Below are 18473 nucleotides of genomic sequence, written 5' to 3'. Positions count from 1 at the left end.
TGATAATCTGATATATATTTTAGCCACAACTATAGGTATACAGCCATGCTGCAATGGCTGTGATAATAGCAGCTTTCAACTTAATTGCCTCAGATTCTTGCAGACAGATACAGGAGAAATCAATGTCAATATAACACAACATAATACAAGTTGAGAGTCATCAAATACAGTGCAGCACAGTAGCGTAGTGTTTAGCACAATGCCTTACAGTATCAGTCACTTGGGTTCAATTTGTGCCACTGCCTGGAAGAGGTTTGTATTTTCTCCCCATGACTACATATGCTTTCTCATGTGCTCTGGTTTCCTCCCACAGTCCAAGGGTATATCGGCTAGTAGGTTAATTGGTCGTTCCAAAGATACAGGCTGCCTTTGATCACACCAATTTTACCTTATGACCTCATCCTCAAAATGAGAAATGTAACACAGCAGTAAGTAATTTCCCTCCTCAAAGTACAACTGGTCTGTATCTGTATGATTAAGGTCTTGATTGTCAATGCTTTCATGATGCCTTCATTCTACACCAGTCCATTGTCCACTCAGGATGTCAGCTTGCACGTAAGCCAAAAGGGAGAAGTGATATCCACATTTAACTTGCCCCACATTTCACTGCAGACTCAACTTAAGGAGAAGAACTCTCTTAGAGTTGCTGACACACCACTGCAGATATCTTACTGGGGTGCCGCAGCAGCATGGTGATTAGCACAAAGCTATTACAGCTTGGAGCATCATCTGTAAGATAGTCTGTATATTCTTCCCATGAGTGTGTGGGTTTCCTCTGGGTGCTTGAGTTTCGAGTTTCCTCCTACAGTCCAAAGATGTACTGGTTTGTAGGTTAATTAGTCATTGTAAACTGTCCAAAGATTAGGGTAGGGTTAAATAGGTGAGCTGCTGCGCTATTCCACACAGTATGTCTAACTAAAAATAAATAACTGTACTGCTCAATGGTGAATCTGAACAACATGCCTACAACCTGGATTTCTTTCAAAGCATTCTCACCAATTAAGTTATTTTTAATTGCTCCTCATCCACCCCCCCCCCCAACCTGGTTATAATCCATAATCAGTTTGAGATAATAGCTGAAGCGTTAAAGGAGGAGGAGAAGGAGAAAAACAGGAGGGGCAAGATGATGCCAGAATGCATCACTGAAACATCCAGTTATGCGTCCTTAACATCTCCACTTAAGTTAGCGATTTTTAATCGGTTCATGCAAACTAAATCATTTAAGATTTTGATTACCTCTGCCAAATCAAATCTCAAACATCTCTGCTGCAAGGAGAATAATTTCAGATGCTCTTGACGATCATGAGAACCTTTATATAAATCTTTTCTATACCCTAACACTTTCATTTCCATTCTAATATGCAGCATTTGACAAAATACCTGGTTGTGCAAAGCCAATATTTTCTGTACAATCAATTTAACTACGTTCTATGTTCTAACCACCCTGATTTATGCTCTATACCACAAATTGCAAATTCCATGTTTTTGTAACATCTTTTCAACCTGTCCTACCATCTTGCGAGATATATTCACATAAAAGCCCAGATGTGTATGATCCTGTATTATTTTGTCAATATTGCCTCTCCTTATTTTTCAAATCAAAGCGTATGAATGTGCACTTGTCTTCACTAAATGTCATCTTCAATTTCTCTCCACATTCCATACTATGCCATACTGAAGACTACTGCTATTCTCCTCACCATTTGAGCACTTATCCCAAGCAGACACCCTTTGGTCTCACATGCAAGCTGACAGCCTGGGTGGGCAATAGACTGGTGCAGAATGAAGGTATCATGAAAGCATTGACAATCAAGACCTTAATCATACTGTTACAGAGCTCAGGGTCATGATGGTATTGCAGGATAAGATGTTGTGTTCTATTGCCACTTTGAGGACATTTGGTAGGGGCCAAAAACATCGACTTTGATTTTCCCAAAGTTTAGCTGGAGGCTAATAGAACAAATAATAATTATGGTTACTGTGAATCTGTTTTGATAAAGACCCACATGAAAGCAGTTCATTAATATTAATGCCACGCAATAAAAGGCCAGTGTTCTCCAGAATAAGAATTGACAGAGACCAAGACAGGGTGGTAAATAATTGGTTTTCACACTGGATAGAAGAAGACATTGTGTTTCTTAGGAGTTGATACTGGGACTATTACTATTTTGATGTATATTACTGTGAAGAGTAAAATTTCCAAACTTGCAAATAGGTCATTTAATTGGGCCTAATTAATAGGGTAAATAACAGGAAAGTAGTTGTTGAGGTGTACAATATAAAAGCACTCAATAAAACACCAGATATGAGACCATTACACCCGAATGTTTCATATAATCTCATGAATTACAAAATGGTTGAAGAACAAAAAACATAGAAATGGAAAGCACGGATCTACTATATTTCTCTATATTTGCTTCAAAGTTCGATCATTTCAATAAACTATAAACAAACAAAAATAAAGATATTGATAAGTAATGGTTTAAAAAATAAATGCTGAATTCTACCAAATCATGGATGAATTCACAAGTATATAAATTGCATTTATGTCTAAATTATATCCCCTTCATTGGCACCTCCAAAAGTACCCAGATTTGACTTATACATCAATTTTTAGATGATGTGATTGAGCATGGAAATGACAGATGAGGCAATATAGGTGTAAAAATAATGGCTTTAAGTTAGTAGAAAGAAGTTTACAAAGGTACGGCAAAGGAATATAATCTTATAGATAAAGACAATTACATATCATTATCAAATAAATCATAAAATAAAAAGTTATTAGTATTTCTGGATAATATCCTATATTTAATTATAATCCTCTTACTTATTTATTTATTTAAAGGCAAATGCTTCTTACTTAATTTAATATTACTCCAATAATAATTTTTATTACCACTTCAGATCCAACGGCATCATTTTTCATCACAGTCACCCAGTCAATAGGTTCAGGGCTGTTGTTATACAGAATAACTTGCTCCTGCTTTGAGGTTCCATAGTAGGTACTGCCAAAATGAATACATTCAATCTTCTGGCTGGAAAAATCAAGAAGTTTCAAAACTGGCTGAACAATGATTCCTTTAATTTTCACAGTCGTTTCTCTACCACCTTCAAACTTCACCCTAGAAATAAAATGAAAAATCTAAATAAAGCAAAAGAACTTATAGTGAAAATATTGTTTTTAATTAATGCTTTCTCCTCACAGTTGCCCACAAAATTTGAATTCTCAAATCAAATAACTGGATTAATTGATCTTGTTCAGCAATTCAAAAGTGCACCTAAAAATTCAAAAGAGCAGGAAACTATGCAAACAAATAATAAAAACCACAACAATAAGTCTCGGGGGGGGGGACTCCCCCCACAAATCTGATGGGTGTAGCTTTTCATTAGTGCTTTCCATATCAGCAGACAATAAAGGTGTTTAAGAAGTCCTTTACGAGCCGTGATTGATAAGTTCATGGCCTAAAGTAGAAGGAGTCAATTTTAGAAGACCTAACACATTTATTTTTCAACATAGCCCCCTCCTACATTTACACACATAGTCTAGTGGTTGTGGAGTATACGGACCTTGGACCTCCAGAAAGTGTCCACAGCAGGGGTGATTGATAGATTCGTGGCCTAAGGTAGAAGACGAGTTATACAGCTCTCATTACATGCACATGCAGTTCAACTCTTTGAGTGATTATGCAGAAAGTTTGAAGTTAATAACTCATCAGGGTGATTGATGAGTTCATGGCCTAAGGTAGAAGGAGATGAGTTAATAACTTCAAACTTCCTGCATTATCACTCAAAGTGTTGACCTGCATGTGCATGCAACAAGAGCTGTATAACTTATCTCCTTCTATCTTAGGCCATGAACTTATCAATCATCCATCTGTGGACACTTTCTGGAGGTCCAAGATCCATATGCTCCACGACTGCTGGACTAAGTGTGTAAATGTTGGAGGGGACTATGTTGAAAAATAAATGTACTAGGTTTTCTCAAATTGACTCCTTCTACCTTAGGCCACGAACTTATCAATTACCCCTCGTAGTTCAGATGAACTGAACGGGTACTGATTGAAGTAATGGCTGCATCTTTTAACAGTGAGATGTTCACTGACTACAACCTCTGCTAAAAATCATTTCTAATCATTGCTTACCACATCAATGTCAAAACAATCACTATCTTTTGGATACTGTAGTGTAACATATTCATGAAAATAAAGGAGTGTGGGAGAAATGAATTATTTGTGTCCCAGGAAGCCTTCCTGAGCGAAAATGAAGTTTCAGTAATAGGAAGTTAACAGAAAGGTTATGCAAGAAGTGATCACAGGATCGACAGTGCTTTGTAAAACTATTCAGTCTCTAAACCCTTTATTCACATAAAAAAGTATTTGCAACCAGGGATTTTGATCAATTTAACTGGGAATTTTTATTTGTGAATCATATGCTCCTTTATTCACAGTTGAGCCCAAAAATATGGAAAATTGTAAAGCATGAAGAACTAAAAATTCAAAAACTGTAATGTCAGCAGTTCAAAAGTATTCATTTCCCTTTGCTCAGTACTCAGCTAACAACCTCTCACAGCTATTGCAACCAGTCGTCTTTTTGGATAAATCTCTATTAACTTTGCACAATGAGATGGAACAAGATATGCCCATTTCTCCTTACAAAATTGCTTAAGCTTTGCCAGATTAGTTGGGGAGCAGCGATAGACAGCAATTTTGAGGTCTTGCCAGAGACCAGATTAAGGTCAGGACTCTGACTGGGCCACAGGCCATTCAAGAACATCAATTTTCTTCATTTGAAAATTGAAGAATCACGTTGTTGCATTAGCAATGTGCTGTGGGTTGTTCTTCTGCTGAAAGATGAACTTCCTCCCCAGTTTAAACTAACAGGTTTTCATTCAGGATCCCTCTGTACTTAGCAACATTCATCTTCCCATCAATTCTGACTGAATTTCCAGTGCCAACAGCTGAAAAGCATCTCATTAGCATGATGCTACCTTCACTATAGTAGGGATGGTGTTAACTGACTGATGCACCATATTAGATTTACGCCATATGAACCAATGAGGCCAAAAATTTCAATTTTAGTCTCATCCGACCACAAGACCTTCTTCCACAATTTTACAGTATCTGTTAAGTGATGTTTTGCAAAGTCTTTACGAGTAAGGATGTTTTATTTAAGCCAGGGCTTCTTCCTCGCCACTCTTCCATAAATACCCTCCTTGTGCAACACCTTAGAGATTAAGGAGCCATGAGCTTCATGTCCAGTTGTTGTTACTGACTTCTGCAGCCCACTCAGAGTGACTGTTTGTATCACTGTAGCCTCTCTTCTCCGCCATTCTTCTCCAACAACTAAGTTTAGAGGGAGGACCTGACCTAGGCAGTGTGGCTGTGGTTTCATATTTTTTCCACTTTTTCACAATGGACTGCATTGAGCTCCAAGGTATGTTCAGTGCCTCTGAGATGGTCTTGTACCCTTCCCCAGATATGTGCTTCTCTATTATCATTCCCATGACCAGTCTTGAATGCTCCTTTATCTTCATTTTGGTTTGGTCTGTTGAAAAATCTACCATGCAGCTGAGAGAAAGGGGGTATTTATTCTTATGAGTTCTTTGAAAACAGGTTATCCTCCAATTTTCTACATCAACAAATTATGTGAGTTCGTAAGATAACATATTGCTCCTGAGATAAGTTAGCACAGTAATTACAAAGGGGATGAATACTTTTTTTCGTCTCACAATTTTGGTTTTTAATTTTTAATAAGTTGTTGACTGGTTTTAAAAATTTTTAACTTAACCTGATGCACAACATTTTGCAAATTAGCTCAAAAGATCATACATTTTAAATTTAGAAACTGAGACAGTAAAATCTGAAAGTAGTTATGGTGGGTGAAACACTTTTTCAAGATAATGCATTCACAGTCCTAGGGACTGCATGCTTGCCCAGAAAATGTGTCATATCCCATTATTTTTTGTCATTGCAGACCAAAGCAAATTCAATGTTACATGGGTAAATTATATCAGTATACAGTAAATCAATAGGCCAAAAACATTCTTCTGAAGTACCCCTGCATTAGTAGCCTTCCACAATTATGACCATCTTTTTTTTGTTCGTTTAGGTTCTATTGTTTTTGATTTCAAATGATTTCTTGCTCCCATACTTGCTTAAATTCTGTTTTGAAGTTAAGAGCTATCATTTTCATTGATGATATCATTGATGAAATCAGTTCTTTTATGCATATTTGGACCAAGTCTCCTGCAATGTTTATGAAGCTCAACATCATCCAAGCCAAAACAGACTATCTCTCTACCAGCCAAAACACCCCAGATTTTAGCAACAAAGTTCAAATTCAAGTTTATTGTTGTTCAGCTGTATAAATCTATACAGCTAAATGAAACAACATTCCTCTGAGACTAAGGTGCAAGACACAGTACATATACTACTTAAGCACATAAACACAATAATAATATTAACGGATAAAAATAAGTACTCCATAGCTGTACAAGTTGACATAAAGTGCATAAACAACATATAGTTAAATATTCAATAATATTATTGCTACGGGCACTACTATAAATAATGTGTTCTGGGTGATAAAAGAGCACTCAGAAGTCTCACAGCCTGGGAGAAGAAGCCTTTACCCAGCTTAAAAGTCCTTGTTCTTACACTGCAGTACTTTCTGCCAGAAGGTAGGATGTCAAAGAGAATGTAGGACAGATGGAAGAGGTCTTTGATAATGCTGAGAGCTCAGTGAATGCAGTGCTTCTGGTGTATATCCAGGATGAGGGAAGAGGGAGTGACTCTGATGATTCTCTCAGCAGTATTCACAATCTGTTGTAGGGTCTTATGGTTAGATGCCTTGCAATGCCCATGCCAAATGGTGATATAATCTCCGAAAAGCCATCTCACGAGTGAAGTGGTTATTCTGAACTAAACCTGAATCAATAAGGATGCTCTGTTATGGTTTGGTCTGGAGCCCACATTCTGGGTCTTGATCCGGTCCGCGGACTCCGGGTCTTGCAGCCATCCCTCCTGTCACCCTTAAGCCAAATAGAATAGGATCATCTTGGCTTAAGAAGGTGCACCTGTTGCCTATCAGCTGGCAGGTGGATATAAGGGACTCTGGGACTGAGCCTAGTTGGAGGGTTGTCCTATTTGTTGGTTGGCCATGTTCTGAGGTGTTTTGTCTGATTGGCTCTGTTTGTTCTGGTTGTCCCAGCTTGGAGGGCCCACGGCTTCATCCTCAAGTTCTGTGAGTCAGCCTTGGAGTTACCCTGGACCAAGTTCCCTTCTGATCCCTTGCCTCTGTTGGGTAGCAAGCTGGACTGCTGTTGCCTGGCAGGGGAACTCCGTCCCCTTCCTACCCCTTGCTCCCTACAGGTTGTGCCCACACCTGCCCAGGTGTTCTGTGTCTTGCCCAGGCCTCCATGATCCTGCCTGGGAGGCAGCCCTGCCCAGGAGTTATGTGGCCGCCCAGGGAGCTCTCCTGCCAAGCCACGGACTCTGGGACCCAGCCAAGCTATGGATTCTGGGACCCAGCCTAGCCATGAACTCTCTCTGAACCCCAGGATTACCTAGCATGCCCTGTCTCTTTTGCATGCCCTGGTCTCCCCATCTGGTTCTATCCTTTAGTTATTCCTGTCCTGCCCCTAGTTCTTCAGTACCTGTGTCCTGCACCTGGGTCCAGCCTCCTGGCCCCTTGTGACATGCTTGACATTTGTGGCAGGGCTTGAAAACTATCACCTTTTATTAAGTTAAATCAAACAACAGGGCTTTACTCCCTGATGAGCTCAATGCCTTCTTAGCTCAGTTTGTCCATCAAAACATGGAGGAACCATCACAAGCTCCCACAGCCCCAGATAATCCTATGATTTCAGTCTCTGAGGCTGACATGCAAACAATTTTTAGGAGGGTAAGCCCACAAAAAGCATCCAGCCCAGACAGGTACCTGCCTGATCAAGTAGCTGGAGTGCTCACCAAGATCCTCAGCCTCAACAGTGTGAGGTACCACCTACTTCAAGCAGGCTTCAATTATACCAGTGCCCAAGAAGAACATTGTAACCTGCCTCCATGACTCTCATTCAGTAGTACTTAAATCCACAGTGATGAAGTGTTTTGAGTTTGATGATGAAACATCAACCTCTGCCTAAAAAGCAATTTGGATCCACTGCGACTTGCCTACGGGAGCAACAGGTCCACAGCAGATGCCACCTCATTGGCTCTTCACTTAATCCTAGAACATGTGGATACATCAGAATGCTCTTTATAGACTACTGCTTAGTATTCATTACCAGTGTCCCTTCAAAACTAATCAATAAGCTCCAAGACCTTGGCCTCAATGCCACCTTGTCCAATTGGATCCTTAATTTCCTCACTTGCTGACCCCGGTCACGTCAGATTGACAACAGCATTTTTCCCTTGACCTCTATCAAAACAAGTACACCGCAAGGCAGGTGCTTAGCCCCCTGATCTACCTGCTTTACATTTATGACTATGGCTAAACATAGCTCCAATACTGTATTCAAATTTTCTATTGGCATCACTTTTGTAGGCCGTATCAAAACTGGTGAAGAACCAGCATATAGGAGGGAGATTGAAAATCTGGCCTAGTTGTGCTATAACAACAACCTCTTACTCAATGTCAGCAAGACCAAGGAGTTGATTATTGACTTCAGGTAAAGGAAACCAGATGTCCACAAGCCAGTCTTCATTGGAAAATCAGAAGTGGAAAGAATCAGCAATTTTAAATCCTTTGTGGTTATTATTTCGGAGAACCTGTGTGGGGTCACCACGTAAGTGCAATAATGAAGAAAGCACAGCAGCATCCCTACTTCCTAAGGTGTCTGTGAAGATTTGGTATGGTAGCTAAAGCTTTGACAAACGTCTGTAGATGTATAATTGAGGGTATATTGACTGGCTGCATCAGACCCTTGTATGGAAGCACCAATGTAGGAAAATCCTACAGTAAGTACTAGATACGGCCCAGTCCATCACAGGTAAAACCTCCCCGCCACTGAGCTCATCTACCGCTGTCACAGGAAAGCAGCATCCATCATCAGAGACCCCTACCACCCAGGATATGTTCTAATCTCTCTGCCACCTCTCAACCATTAGGCTCTTGAACCAAAGGGGTTAACTTCTCTCAGCTTCACTTTTCCCATCATTGAAGTGTTCATACAATTTATGGACTCACTTTCAAGGACTCCTCATCTCATGTTCTCTATGTTATTTATGTATTATCATTATTTCTTTCTTTTTCAACACACATTGGTTGAACACCCATGTTGGTAGTCTTTCACTGATTCTGTTATAGAGTCAAAGACAAGTAGAGCACAGAAATAGGCTCTTCGGCCCATCTAGTCCAAGCAAAAACTATTTAAACTGCCTACTCCAATTGGCCTGCACGTGAATAGCCCTCCACATTCCGACTATCCTTGTACCTATCCAAACTTCTATTAAACATTGAAATTGAGCTCACATGAATCACTTGTGCTGGCAGCTCATTCCACACTCTCATGACCCTCTGAGTGAATAAGTTTCCCCTCTTGTTCCCTTTTAAACTTCTCACTTTTCATCCTTAACCCAAGACCTCTAGATGTAGTCCCACTCAACCATAGTAAAAAAAATCCTGCTCGCTTTTACCTTATCTATACTGTCACAATTTTATATACCTCTATCAAATCTCCTCTCAATCTTCTATGTTCAAAAAGAATATAGTCCTAACCTATTCAATCATTTCTTATAATTCAGGTTGCCAGACCTGGCAACATCCTTGTAAATTTCTCTGCACTCTTTCAATTTTGCTTACATTTTTCTTGTAGGAAGGCGACTAAAACTGCACACAATACTCCAAATTAGGCCTCACAAATGTCTTTTCGAACTTCAATACCTTCTATACTCAATACATTGATTCACGAAGGCTAACGTGCCAAAAGCTTTCTTTATACCTTATCTACCTATGATACCACTTTCAATGAGGTATGTACCTATATTCCCAGATTCCTTTGTTCTATCACACTCCTCAGTGCACAACCGTTCATTGTGTAAGACCTACACAATGTGCAAAACCTCACACTTGTCTGCATTAAATTCCATCTGCCATTTTTCCAGCTGATGCAGATCCCTCTGCAAGTCATGAAAGCCTTCCTCACTGTCCACTACACCACCAATCTTGGTGCCATCCACAAATTTGCCAATCTAGTTAACCACATTTTCTTTTTTTAAAACTTTATTTTTATTATTTTGCCGATAACGGAACAAACAGGATAGAAACAAACAGAAGATGACAAACAACAAAGGACCTAGCACTAATCCCTGTAGCACAGCACTAGTCACAAGCTTCCAATCTGAAAATCAGTCCTTTTCTACCATTCTCTGGTCTCTCCCACTATCCCTAATGCCAAGTGACTGAACCTTCTTGACCAGCCTCCCATGCAGGATATTATCAAATGCCTAACTAAAGTCCATATAGACAACATCCACTGCCTTGCCTTCATCCACTTTCCTGGTAACTTCCTCAAAAAATTCTAAGATTGGTTAGACATTCCTTACCATGCACAAAGTCATGCTGACTGTCCTTACTCAGTCCATGTCTATCCAAATACTTATATATCCAATCCCATAGAATACCCTCCAATAACTTACCCTCAACTAATGTCAGACTCATCAGCCTGTATGTTTACGGTTACTATTCTATTGGAGATATATTGAGTACGCCCACAAGGAAATGAATGTCAGGTTTGTATATGGTGACACATATGTACTTGATAATAAATTTACTTTGATACAGCTGGTCAGGACATTCATCATGGTTCTCTGGAAGAATGTGGTTAGAATGGAGGTGAGAGGTAAAGATTTTGCTACAACACAAACAGTCTGAGGTTTCTCTGCCAAGAAGTCCATAATTCAAAGTTCAAGTTCAAAGTAGAATTTATTATCAGAGTACATACATGTCACCACATACAACCCTAAGATTCTTTTTTCTGCTGGCATACTTAGCAAATCTATAGAACAGTAACTGTAAAAAGGATCAATGGACAACAAACTCCAGCCCAGTCTGGAAGAAGTACCTGGCCAAGTACTAAAGACCTGTGTTGACCATCTGGCTGGTGTATTCACAGATATCTTCACCCAGTGGCACTTAAATCCATAGTGATGAAGTATTTTGAGAGGGTGGTGTTGAAGCATTTAAGCTCCTGTCTGAATGGTGACTTGGATCAGCTCCAATTCGCCTACCAAAGCAAGAGGTCCACAGCAGATGCCATCTCATTAGCTCTTCACACAACCCTGTAACATCTGGACAACAAAGATACATATATCAGGATGCTCTTTATCGATTACAATTCAGCATTTAACACCATCATGCACTCAAAGCTAATCAGTAAACTCCAAGACCTGGGCCTGGATTTCCTCACTTGCAGACCCCATCAATTCAGATTAGCGAAAACAGCTCCTCTACAACCTCCATTAGCACAGGAGCACCACAGGGATGAGTGCTTATCCCCTGGCTCTACTCACTTTACATCTATGACTGTGTGACTAAGTATAGCTCCAACACCATATACAAGTTTGCTGATGACACCACTGTTGTGGCTGTATGAAAAGTGGTGATGAATCAGCAGATAGGAAGGAGACTGAAAATTTGGCTCAGTGATGTAATAACAACAACCTCTCACACAATGTCAATAAGACCAAGAAACTGATTGTAGACTTCAGGAGAGGGAAACCAGAGGTCCAGGGGATAGTAATCATCAGAGGATCAGAGGTGGAAAGGGTCGGTAACTTTAAACTCATGGGTATCACTATCTCAGAGGACCTGTCCTGGACCCATCATATAAATATAATTGCAAAGAAAGCACAACAGCTCCTCTACTTCCTCAGGAGTCTGTGGAGATTCAGCATGCCATCAAAAGCCTTGGCAAACTTCTATAGATGTGTTGTGGAAAGAGTGCTAACTAGCTGCATTAACCCGTGGTATGGGACACCAATGCCTTTGAACCTTGAAAGGATAGTGGATTCAGCCCAGCACATCATGGATAAATCCCTCCCAAGTATTTAGCACACCAGCATGAAACATTGCAGTGGAAAAGCAGCATCTGTCATCAAAGACCCTCACAACCTCGGCCATGCTCTTTTCTCACTGCTGCCATCGGGTAAAAGAGTGCCTCCTCAAGACTTGCACCACCATGTTCTAAAATGGTAACTACCCCTCAATCATCAGGCTCTTGAACAAAAGGGGATAACTACACTCATTCTACTTCTGGTGGTCCCACAACCGATGGTTTCACTCTTTATCTTGTTACTTCATACTTGTTCTTTATTGCTATTTACTTATATTTGCATTTGCAAAGTTTGTTGTCTAGTTGCAAGAGGGAGGTGTTGAGACTCAACAAGGATAGTTTACTCACTAGCTTATGAGAAATGATTGTATTGAATGCTGAACTAAGGTCAATGAACAGCATTCTGATGTACATCATTCTCCAGGTGGGACAGGTCTAAGTAGGGGTCAGAGGCTATAGAATCATTGGTGAGCCAATTTGGGTGATATGCAAACTTATAGGGATCAAATGCAATGGGAAGGCAAGATTTGATACAGCTTATGAGCAGCAACTCAAAGCACTTCATTATTATTAAGGTCAGTCCCATCAGACTGTAGTTATTGAAATAGGTTACTATCGGCTAACTCCTCTAACTCTATGAGGCATATTTGCTTGCAGCTCCAAACCATTAATGCTGATTGATCACCAAGGATAATGGAACGGATGTATCAGAATGCAATAATCTACAATGTCCTCCACAAATAATAGCTGTTCTAAGTTTAAACTACAATCAGCATTACTGCATTGCTGCTGGATTGAAATCTGAAATTCATCACCCAAGAGCAAACTGAAGTACCGCAGAACTTTAGTAGTTCAAGAAGACAATTTAGCAATAGCTTTATAAATAAAATTAGGAAAAGAAAGCAAATGCTGGCTTTGCCAATTACAAATTGTATAAAAAGGAGATTTTGAGAGTAAAGGGGCAATTGTAAATCTGCTTACTCAAAAGAAAATGTGTTAAAAAAAGTAGTTAAAATCAACTGTCATACTCTTTCTCCATTGTTCTACATCCATCCTACAGGTTTTTATTCTCTTGTGTAAGCATGAGTGACACTGATCAACCTTTTCATTAATATATAGGGCTATATCAGTATCAACAGGGAAAGACTGCCAATTCAATCAGCCATTGTGATTGTAATAGATATTCATTTTGCAGGGCTCAAGAGGTTTATTGCTGAACTCAGCTTTCTAGCACAGCTGCATGACCTTTTCAAAGGGTTAGAGTTGCTAATGATAATGTTAAACTTTTAACAAACATCCTTTGCTCAGCTTTTTTGTTGCAAACAAGAACCAGTCCCCAGCTCTTAACCTTGTTGAAATCTACTGTCTTTTTTAATAATAGTTTTTATAGGATTTGTACTTTTTAATGAACTCAAGTATTTTTCACACTCACTGGCAGAAAGCAGTATAGCAGCGAAACTAGTGGTTTATCACCTTTCTCATTTTTCATTTGCAAAGCATTAGCACATTACCCACTTGATGTAATTGTTTTAATTATGTAGCCAATTAATTCATTCATTCCTATCTAAGGAATTTCTTTTATCTTGTCTATAAAAGTGATAGATTTTTCAGAAGCATCATCTTTATTCCTTTGTCTTCAAGTCAAGTCAAGTCAACTTTTATTGTCATTTCAACCATAACTGCTGGTACAGTGCATAGTAAAAATGAGACAATGTTTTTCAGGACCATGGTGTTACATGACACAGTACAAAAACTAGACTGAACTACATAAAAATAAAAAAAAATACAACACAGAGAAAGCTACACCAGACTACAGACCTACACTAGACTGCATAAAGTGCACAAAAACAGTGCAGGCATTACAATAAATAATAAACAGGACAATAGGGCAAGGTGTCAGTCCAGGCTTTGGGTATTGAGGAGTCTGATAGCTTGGGGGAAGAAACTGTTACATAGTCTGATTGTGAGAGCCCGAATGCTTCAGAGCCTTTTCCCAGACGGCAGGAGGGAGAAGAGATTGTATGAGGCCTCCCCCCCCCCCCCAGCATTAATTCCCCTCTTAGCATCGTTTCTCAGCTCTTTATTTAGTTTACTTAATAGTTGTATGTTTGTATACTAACATGAACTGAAATCTTGGAATTAAGACTGCTTGTCATTCCTGACTCCTGTAAGAACCCTAAGGATCAGAAATTAAATAGAGAGAGATCCAACAAATTAAATTGCAAGCATCAATCAATTTGAAGCTGGAAGCACAGTAAGGGACCAGGAGCCAAATGCAAGACAATGAGGTTATGTCATTTAGCACATCAAACATAATCACAAGTTGGGATGTATATATAGAAACATAGAAAATAGGTGCAGGAGTAGGCCACTCAGCCCTTCGAGCCTGCACCGCCATTCAGTATGATCATGGCTGATCATCCAACTCAGAAACTTGTAACTGCTTTCTCTCCATACCCCATGATCCGTTTAGCCACAAGGGCCATATCTAACTTCCTCTTAAATATAGCCAATGAACCAGCCTCAACTGTTTCCTGTGGCAGAGAATTCCACAGATTCACCACTCTGTGTGAAGAAGTTTTTCCTCATCTCAGTCCTAAAAGGCTTCCCCTTTATCCTTAAACTGTGACCCCTCGTTCTGGACTTCCCCAACATCGGAAACAATCTTCCTGCATCTAGCCTGTCCAATCTCTTTAGAATTTTATACGTTTCAATAAGATCCCCCCTCAGTCTTCTAAATTCCAGTGAGTATAAGCCTAGTCGATCCAGTCTTTCTTCATATGAAAGTCCTGCCATCCCAGGAATCAATCTGGTGAACATTCTCTGTACTCCCTCTATTGCAAGAATGTCTTTCCCTAGATTAGGGGACCAAACTGCACACAATACTCTAGGTGCGGTCTCACCAAGGCCTTGTACAACTGCAGTAGAACCTCCCTGCTCCTGTACTCAAATCCTTTTGCTATGAATGCCAACATACCATTTGCCTTTTTCACCGCCTGCAGTACCTGCATGCCCACCTTCAATGACTGGTGTACAATGACACCCAGATCTCGTTGCATCTCCCCTTTTCCTAATCGGCCACTGTTCAGATAATAATCTGTTTTCCTGTTCTTGTAACCAAAGTGGATAACCTCACATTTATCCACATTAAATTGCATCTGCCATGAATTTGCCCACTCACCTAACCTATCCAAGTCACCCTGCATCCTCTTAGCATCCTCCTCACAGCTAACACCGCCGCCCAGCTTCGTGTCATCCGCAAACTTGGAGATGCTGCATTTAATTCCCTCGTCTAAATCATTAATATATATTGTAAGCAACTGGGGTCCAAGCACTGAGCCTTGCGGTACCCCACTAGTCACTGCCTGCCATTCTGAAAAAGTCCCGTTTACTCCCACTCTTGCTTCCTGTCTGCCAACCAATTCTCCATCCACATCAATACCATACCCCTAATACCGTATGCTTTAAGTTTGCGCATTAATCTCCTGTGTGGGACCTTGTCAAAAGCCTTTTGAAAATCTAAATATACCACATCCACTGGCTCTCCCCTATCCACTCTACTAGTTACATCTTCAAAAAATTCTATAAGATTCGTCAGACATGATTTTCCTTTCACAAATCCATGCTGACTTTGTCTGATGATTTCACCTCTTTCCAAATCTGCTGTTAACACATCTTTGATAACCGACTCTAGCATTTTCCCCACCACTGATGTCTGACTAACTGGTCTATAATTCCCCGGTTATTCTCTCCCTCCTTTTTTAAAAAGTGGGGTTACATTAGCCACTCTCCAATCCTCAGGAACTAATCCAGAATCTAAGGAGTTTTGAAAAATTATCACTGATGCATCCACTATTTCTTGGGCTACTACTTTAAGCACTCTGGGATGCAGACCATCTGGCCCTGGGGATTTATCTGCCTTTAATCCCTTCAATTTACCTAACACCACTTCCCTGCTAACATACATTTCCCTCAGTTCTTCCATCTCACTAGACCCTCGGTCCCTTGCTATTTCCGAAAGATTATTTATGTCCTCCTTAGTGAAGACAGAACCAAAGTAGTTATTCAATTGGTCTGCCATGTCCTTGTTCCCTATGATCAATTCACCTGTTTCTGACTGTAAGGGACCTACATTTGTCTTGACCAATCTTCTTCTTTTCACATATCTATAAAAGCTTTTACAGTCAGTTTTTATATTCCCTGCCAGCTTTCTCTCATAATCTTCTTTCTCTTTCCTAATTAAGACCTTTATCCTCCTCTGCTGGTCTCTGAATTTCTCCCAGTCCTCAGGTGTGCCGCTTTTTTTTTTTGCTAATTTATATGTTTCTTCTTTGGACTTGATACTATCCCTAATTTCCTGTGTCAGCCACGGGTGCACTACCTTCCCTGGTTTATACTCAGGGAATCAGCCCTTTCAGTATTAATTGTGGATGTTTGGGATCACTGTCACCAGAAGCTTTTAAGACTATCTCTGTGAATTACTTTACAGTCTTAAAAGTTTCTGGTGCCAGCAAATGTATCAGGAAAACATCACATATAGATGATGTCATCTATTAGAAATTAATATAAATATCAGGAAGAAGGCAGGACTGTTAGGAATGACAAAGAAAACAACAGGAGGATGGGGTTACAGAAAAAACTAGCATATATTCCTCAATCTTTGGCCTCTGCAATGGACGACTCATTTGTCTGCAACTCATTGGTATGTTCTTATAGTTCATAACAATTGCACCTATGTTTCGAAATCATTTGTAGTTTGTAAATCTTTTGTAATTTATAAATCGTTTATAAATGATAAGTCCTCTATGATTGTGTGTTGTGAATTATTGGCTTGAATTTAAATAGGTATCATTAAAAATAAAATAACTTGTTTAAACTACTTTGTTAGCTGGAAGTATCTCCTTCTTGGTGGGGTGTTGGGGGGGAGGGGGGCAATCCCACAACTCAAGCTGTGGGTATTGGCAGCTAAACCTCGCTGCAGAGGTTAGAAGGGAAGTAAGCTAGTGCTTGAAGAGTAGGCAGATACAGAATAACTTTTCTGCATTGAGGATACCCATAGATACCTATGTCGGATAGGGCTTCAGGACTTTTGACATTAAACAAGCTGTTGGCAGAAGCAGAGTGTTCATCCAGACCACTGGCAAGATACCACTGAAAACCTTCCAGTAATTTATTTGAATGACTGATTTTTCAATCTTGTGGAGTTACTTCACAATGCCGATACAGGCTTCAGACCACTGCATAACTGCTGCTTTCTACTAATTTCAAGCAGAAGGCTGACTGAGATTATAAAAAGTCTTAGAGACAAAAAGCTGCTATGGTTTAGATGATTTGTTGATCCCTTCATCTCAATAATGATGGTAGAATCACTGATGATATAAGAATCCAAAAGAAAATACAAAGGGATATTAAATACAAGATGATAAACTATGAACCTGCATTTTAGGAATAACCCTTGAAAATTTGTATAAGAGTTTTATATCAAAAAGGAGAAAGTCAGAAACAACAAAATGTACAGAATTACTTACATGTGCACACAGAGGACAATAGGTAAGTACGTGAGTCTTCCAAGAGGTAACAATCTGAAGTTAGTTAAAGGCATAAAGGGCTGTGAATGGATTAATCAGCAACTTGGAAGTCAAGAAAAATCAGGAGTCAGAACCACGATCCTGATTTCAGGACCAGAAACATTAATGTGGCAATTCCTTTATTTGCTGGTGACACATGACACTTGACACTCCAGGTTGATTTTCCCTGAGAGCTACAATTAGCTGCCATGGGACAAATCTGATGTGGTAGCAGGGGCCAAAGCAAATATTTATGCTATTGATTAGCACATGCTCAAAAAAAAGACAAATTATTAACAGTTTTAAATTTTAATTCGTGAGAATTAAGACTATACTCACTGGAGCTTAGAACAACTAAGATTCAACAGAATAATTGAGTACAGATGGTCTGCAAGTATATATCAGCAGCTTGTGAACCAATTAAAGTTTAAAGGCTTACATAACCATTTCATCAAGAACCATTGGCTGTTGGGCGACCAATTCAACTTTGATCAAAAATTCTGCTTTTGCTTGAACCCTTCCATTCCTCGGCATAATAGTCAAGAATGGATTGTTTGGACTATTAATTGCAAAGAGACCTAAGGGAGAAAGAAAATTTGATACATTTCTATCCATTCCTGCATTATCAAACATTCAGAATTTAATGTTTGAAAACATACTACTTAAGCACCATTTAAATATTTATTGACAATATTTCATTTTAGAACACCATTGTTGCATTAAAAACTTTAAAGGAATGCGAATAAACATCAAGCATTTCTGTAAATGCAGTTGAACCAAATAATGAAGAATTTATGTAATGTAAACGACTTCTGCAGAAGATCCCAACAAAAGATAAAACAATTATATTTACGCTC

General features: G+C 39.5%; 1 protein-coding gene across 1 annotated transcript in view; it reads right to left on the bottom strand.

Annotated features, from left to right (window-relative positions):
- Positions 1–18473, bottom strand: part of LOC132393191 (cilia- and flagella-associated protein 47-like) — a 595459-nt gene that overhangs the window by 552878 nt on the left and 24108 nt on the right. Inside the window, exons 4-5 of the mRNA XM_059968130.1 lie at positions 18056–18194; positions 2897–3122 (exon numbers count right to left, since the gene is read on the bottom strand). Coding sequence (XP_059824113.1) covers positions 2897–3122; positions 18056–18194 — 365 coding nt within the window. The remainder of the gene's footprint in view (positions 1–2896; positions 3123–18055; positions 18195–18473) is intronic.

The sequence above is a fragment of the Hypanus sabinus genome, chromosome 4 (genome assembly GCF_030144855.1).
Source record: "Hypanus sabinus isolate sHypSab1 chromosome 4, sHypSab1.hap1, whole genome shotgun sequence".
Lineage (NCBI taxonomy): Eukaryota > Metazoa > Chordata > Chondrichthyes > Myliobatiformes > Dasyatidae > Hypanus > Hypanus sabinus.
This window is presented reverse-complemented; position numbering and strand designations above follow the sequence as displayed.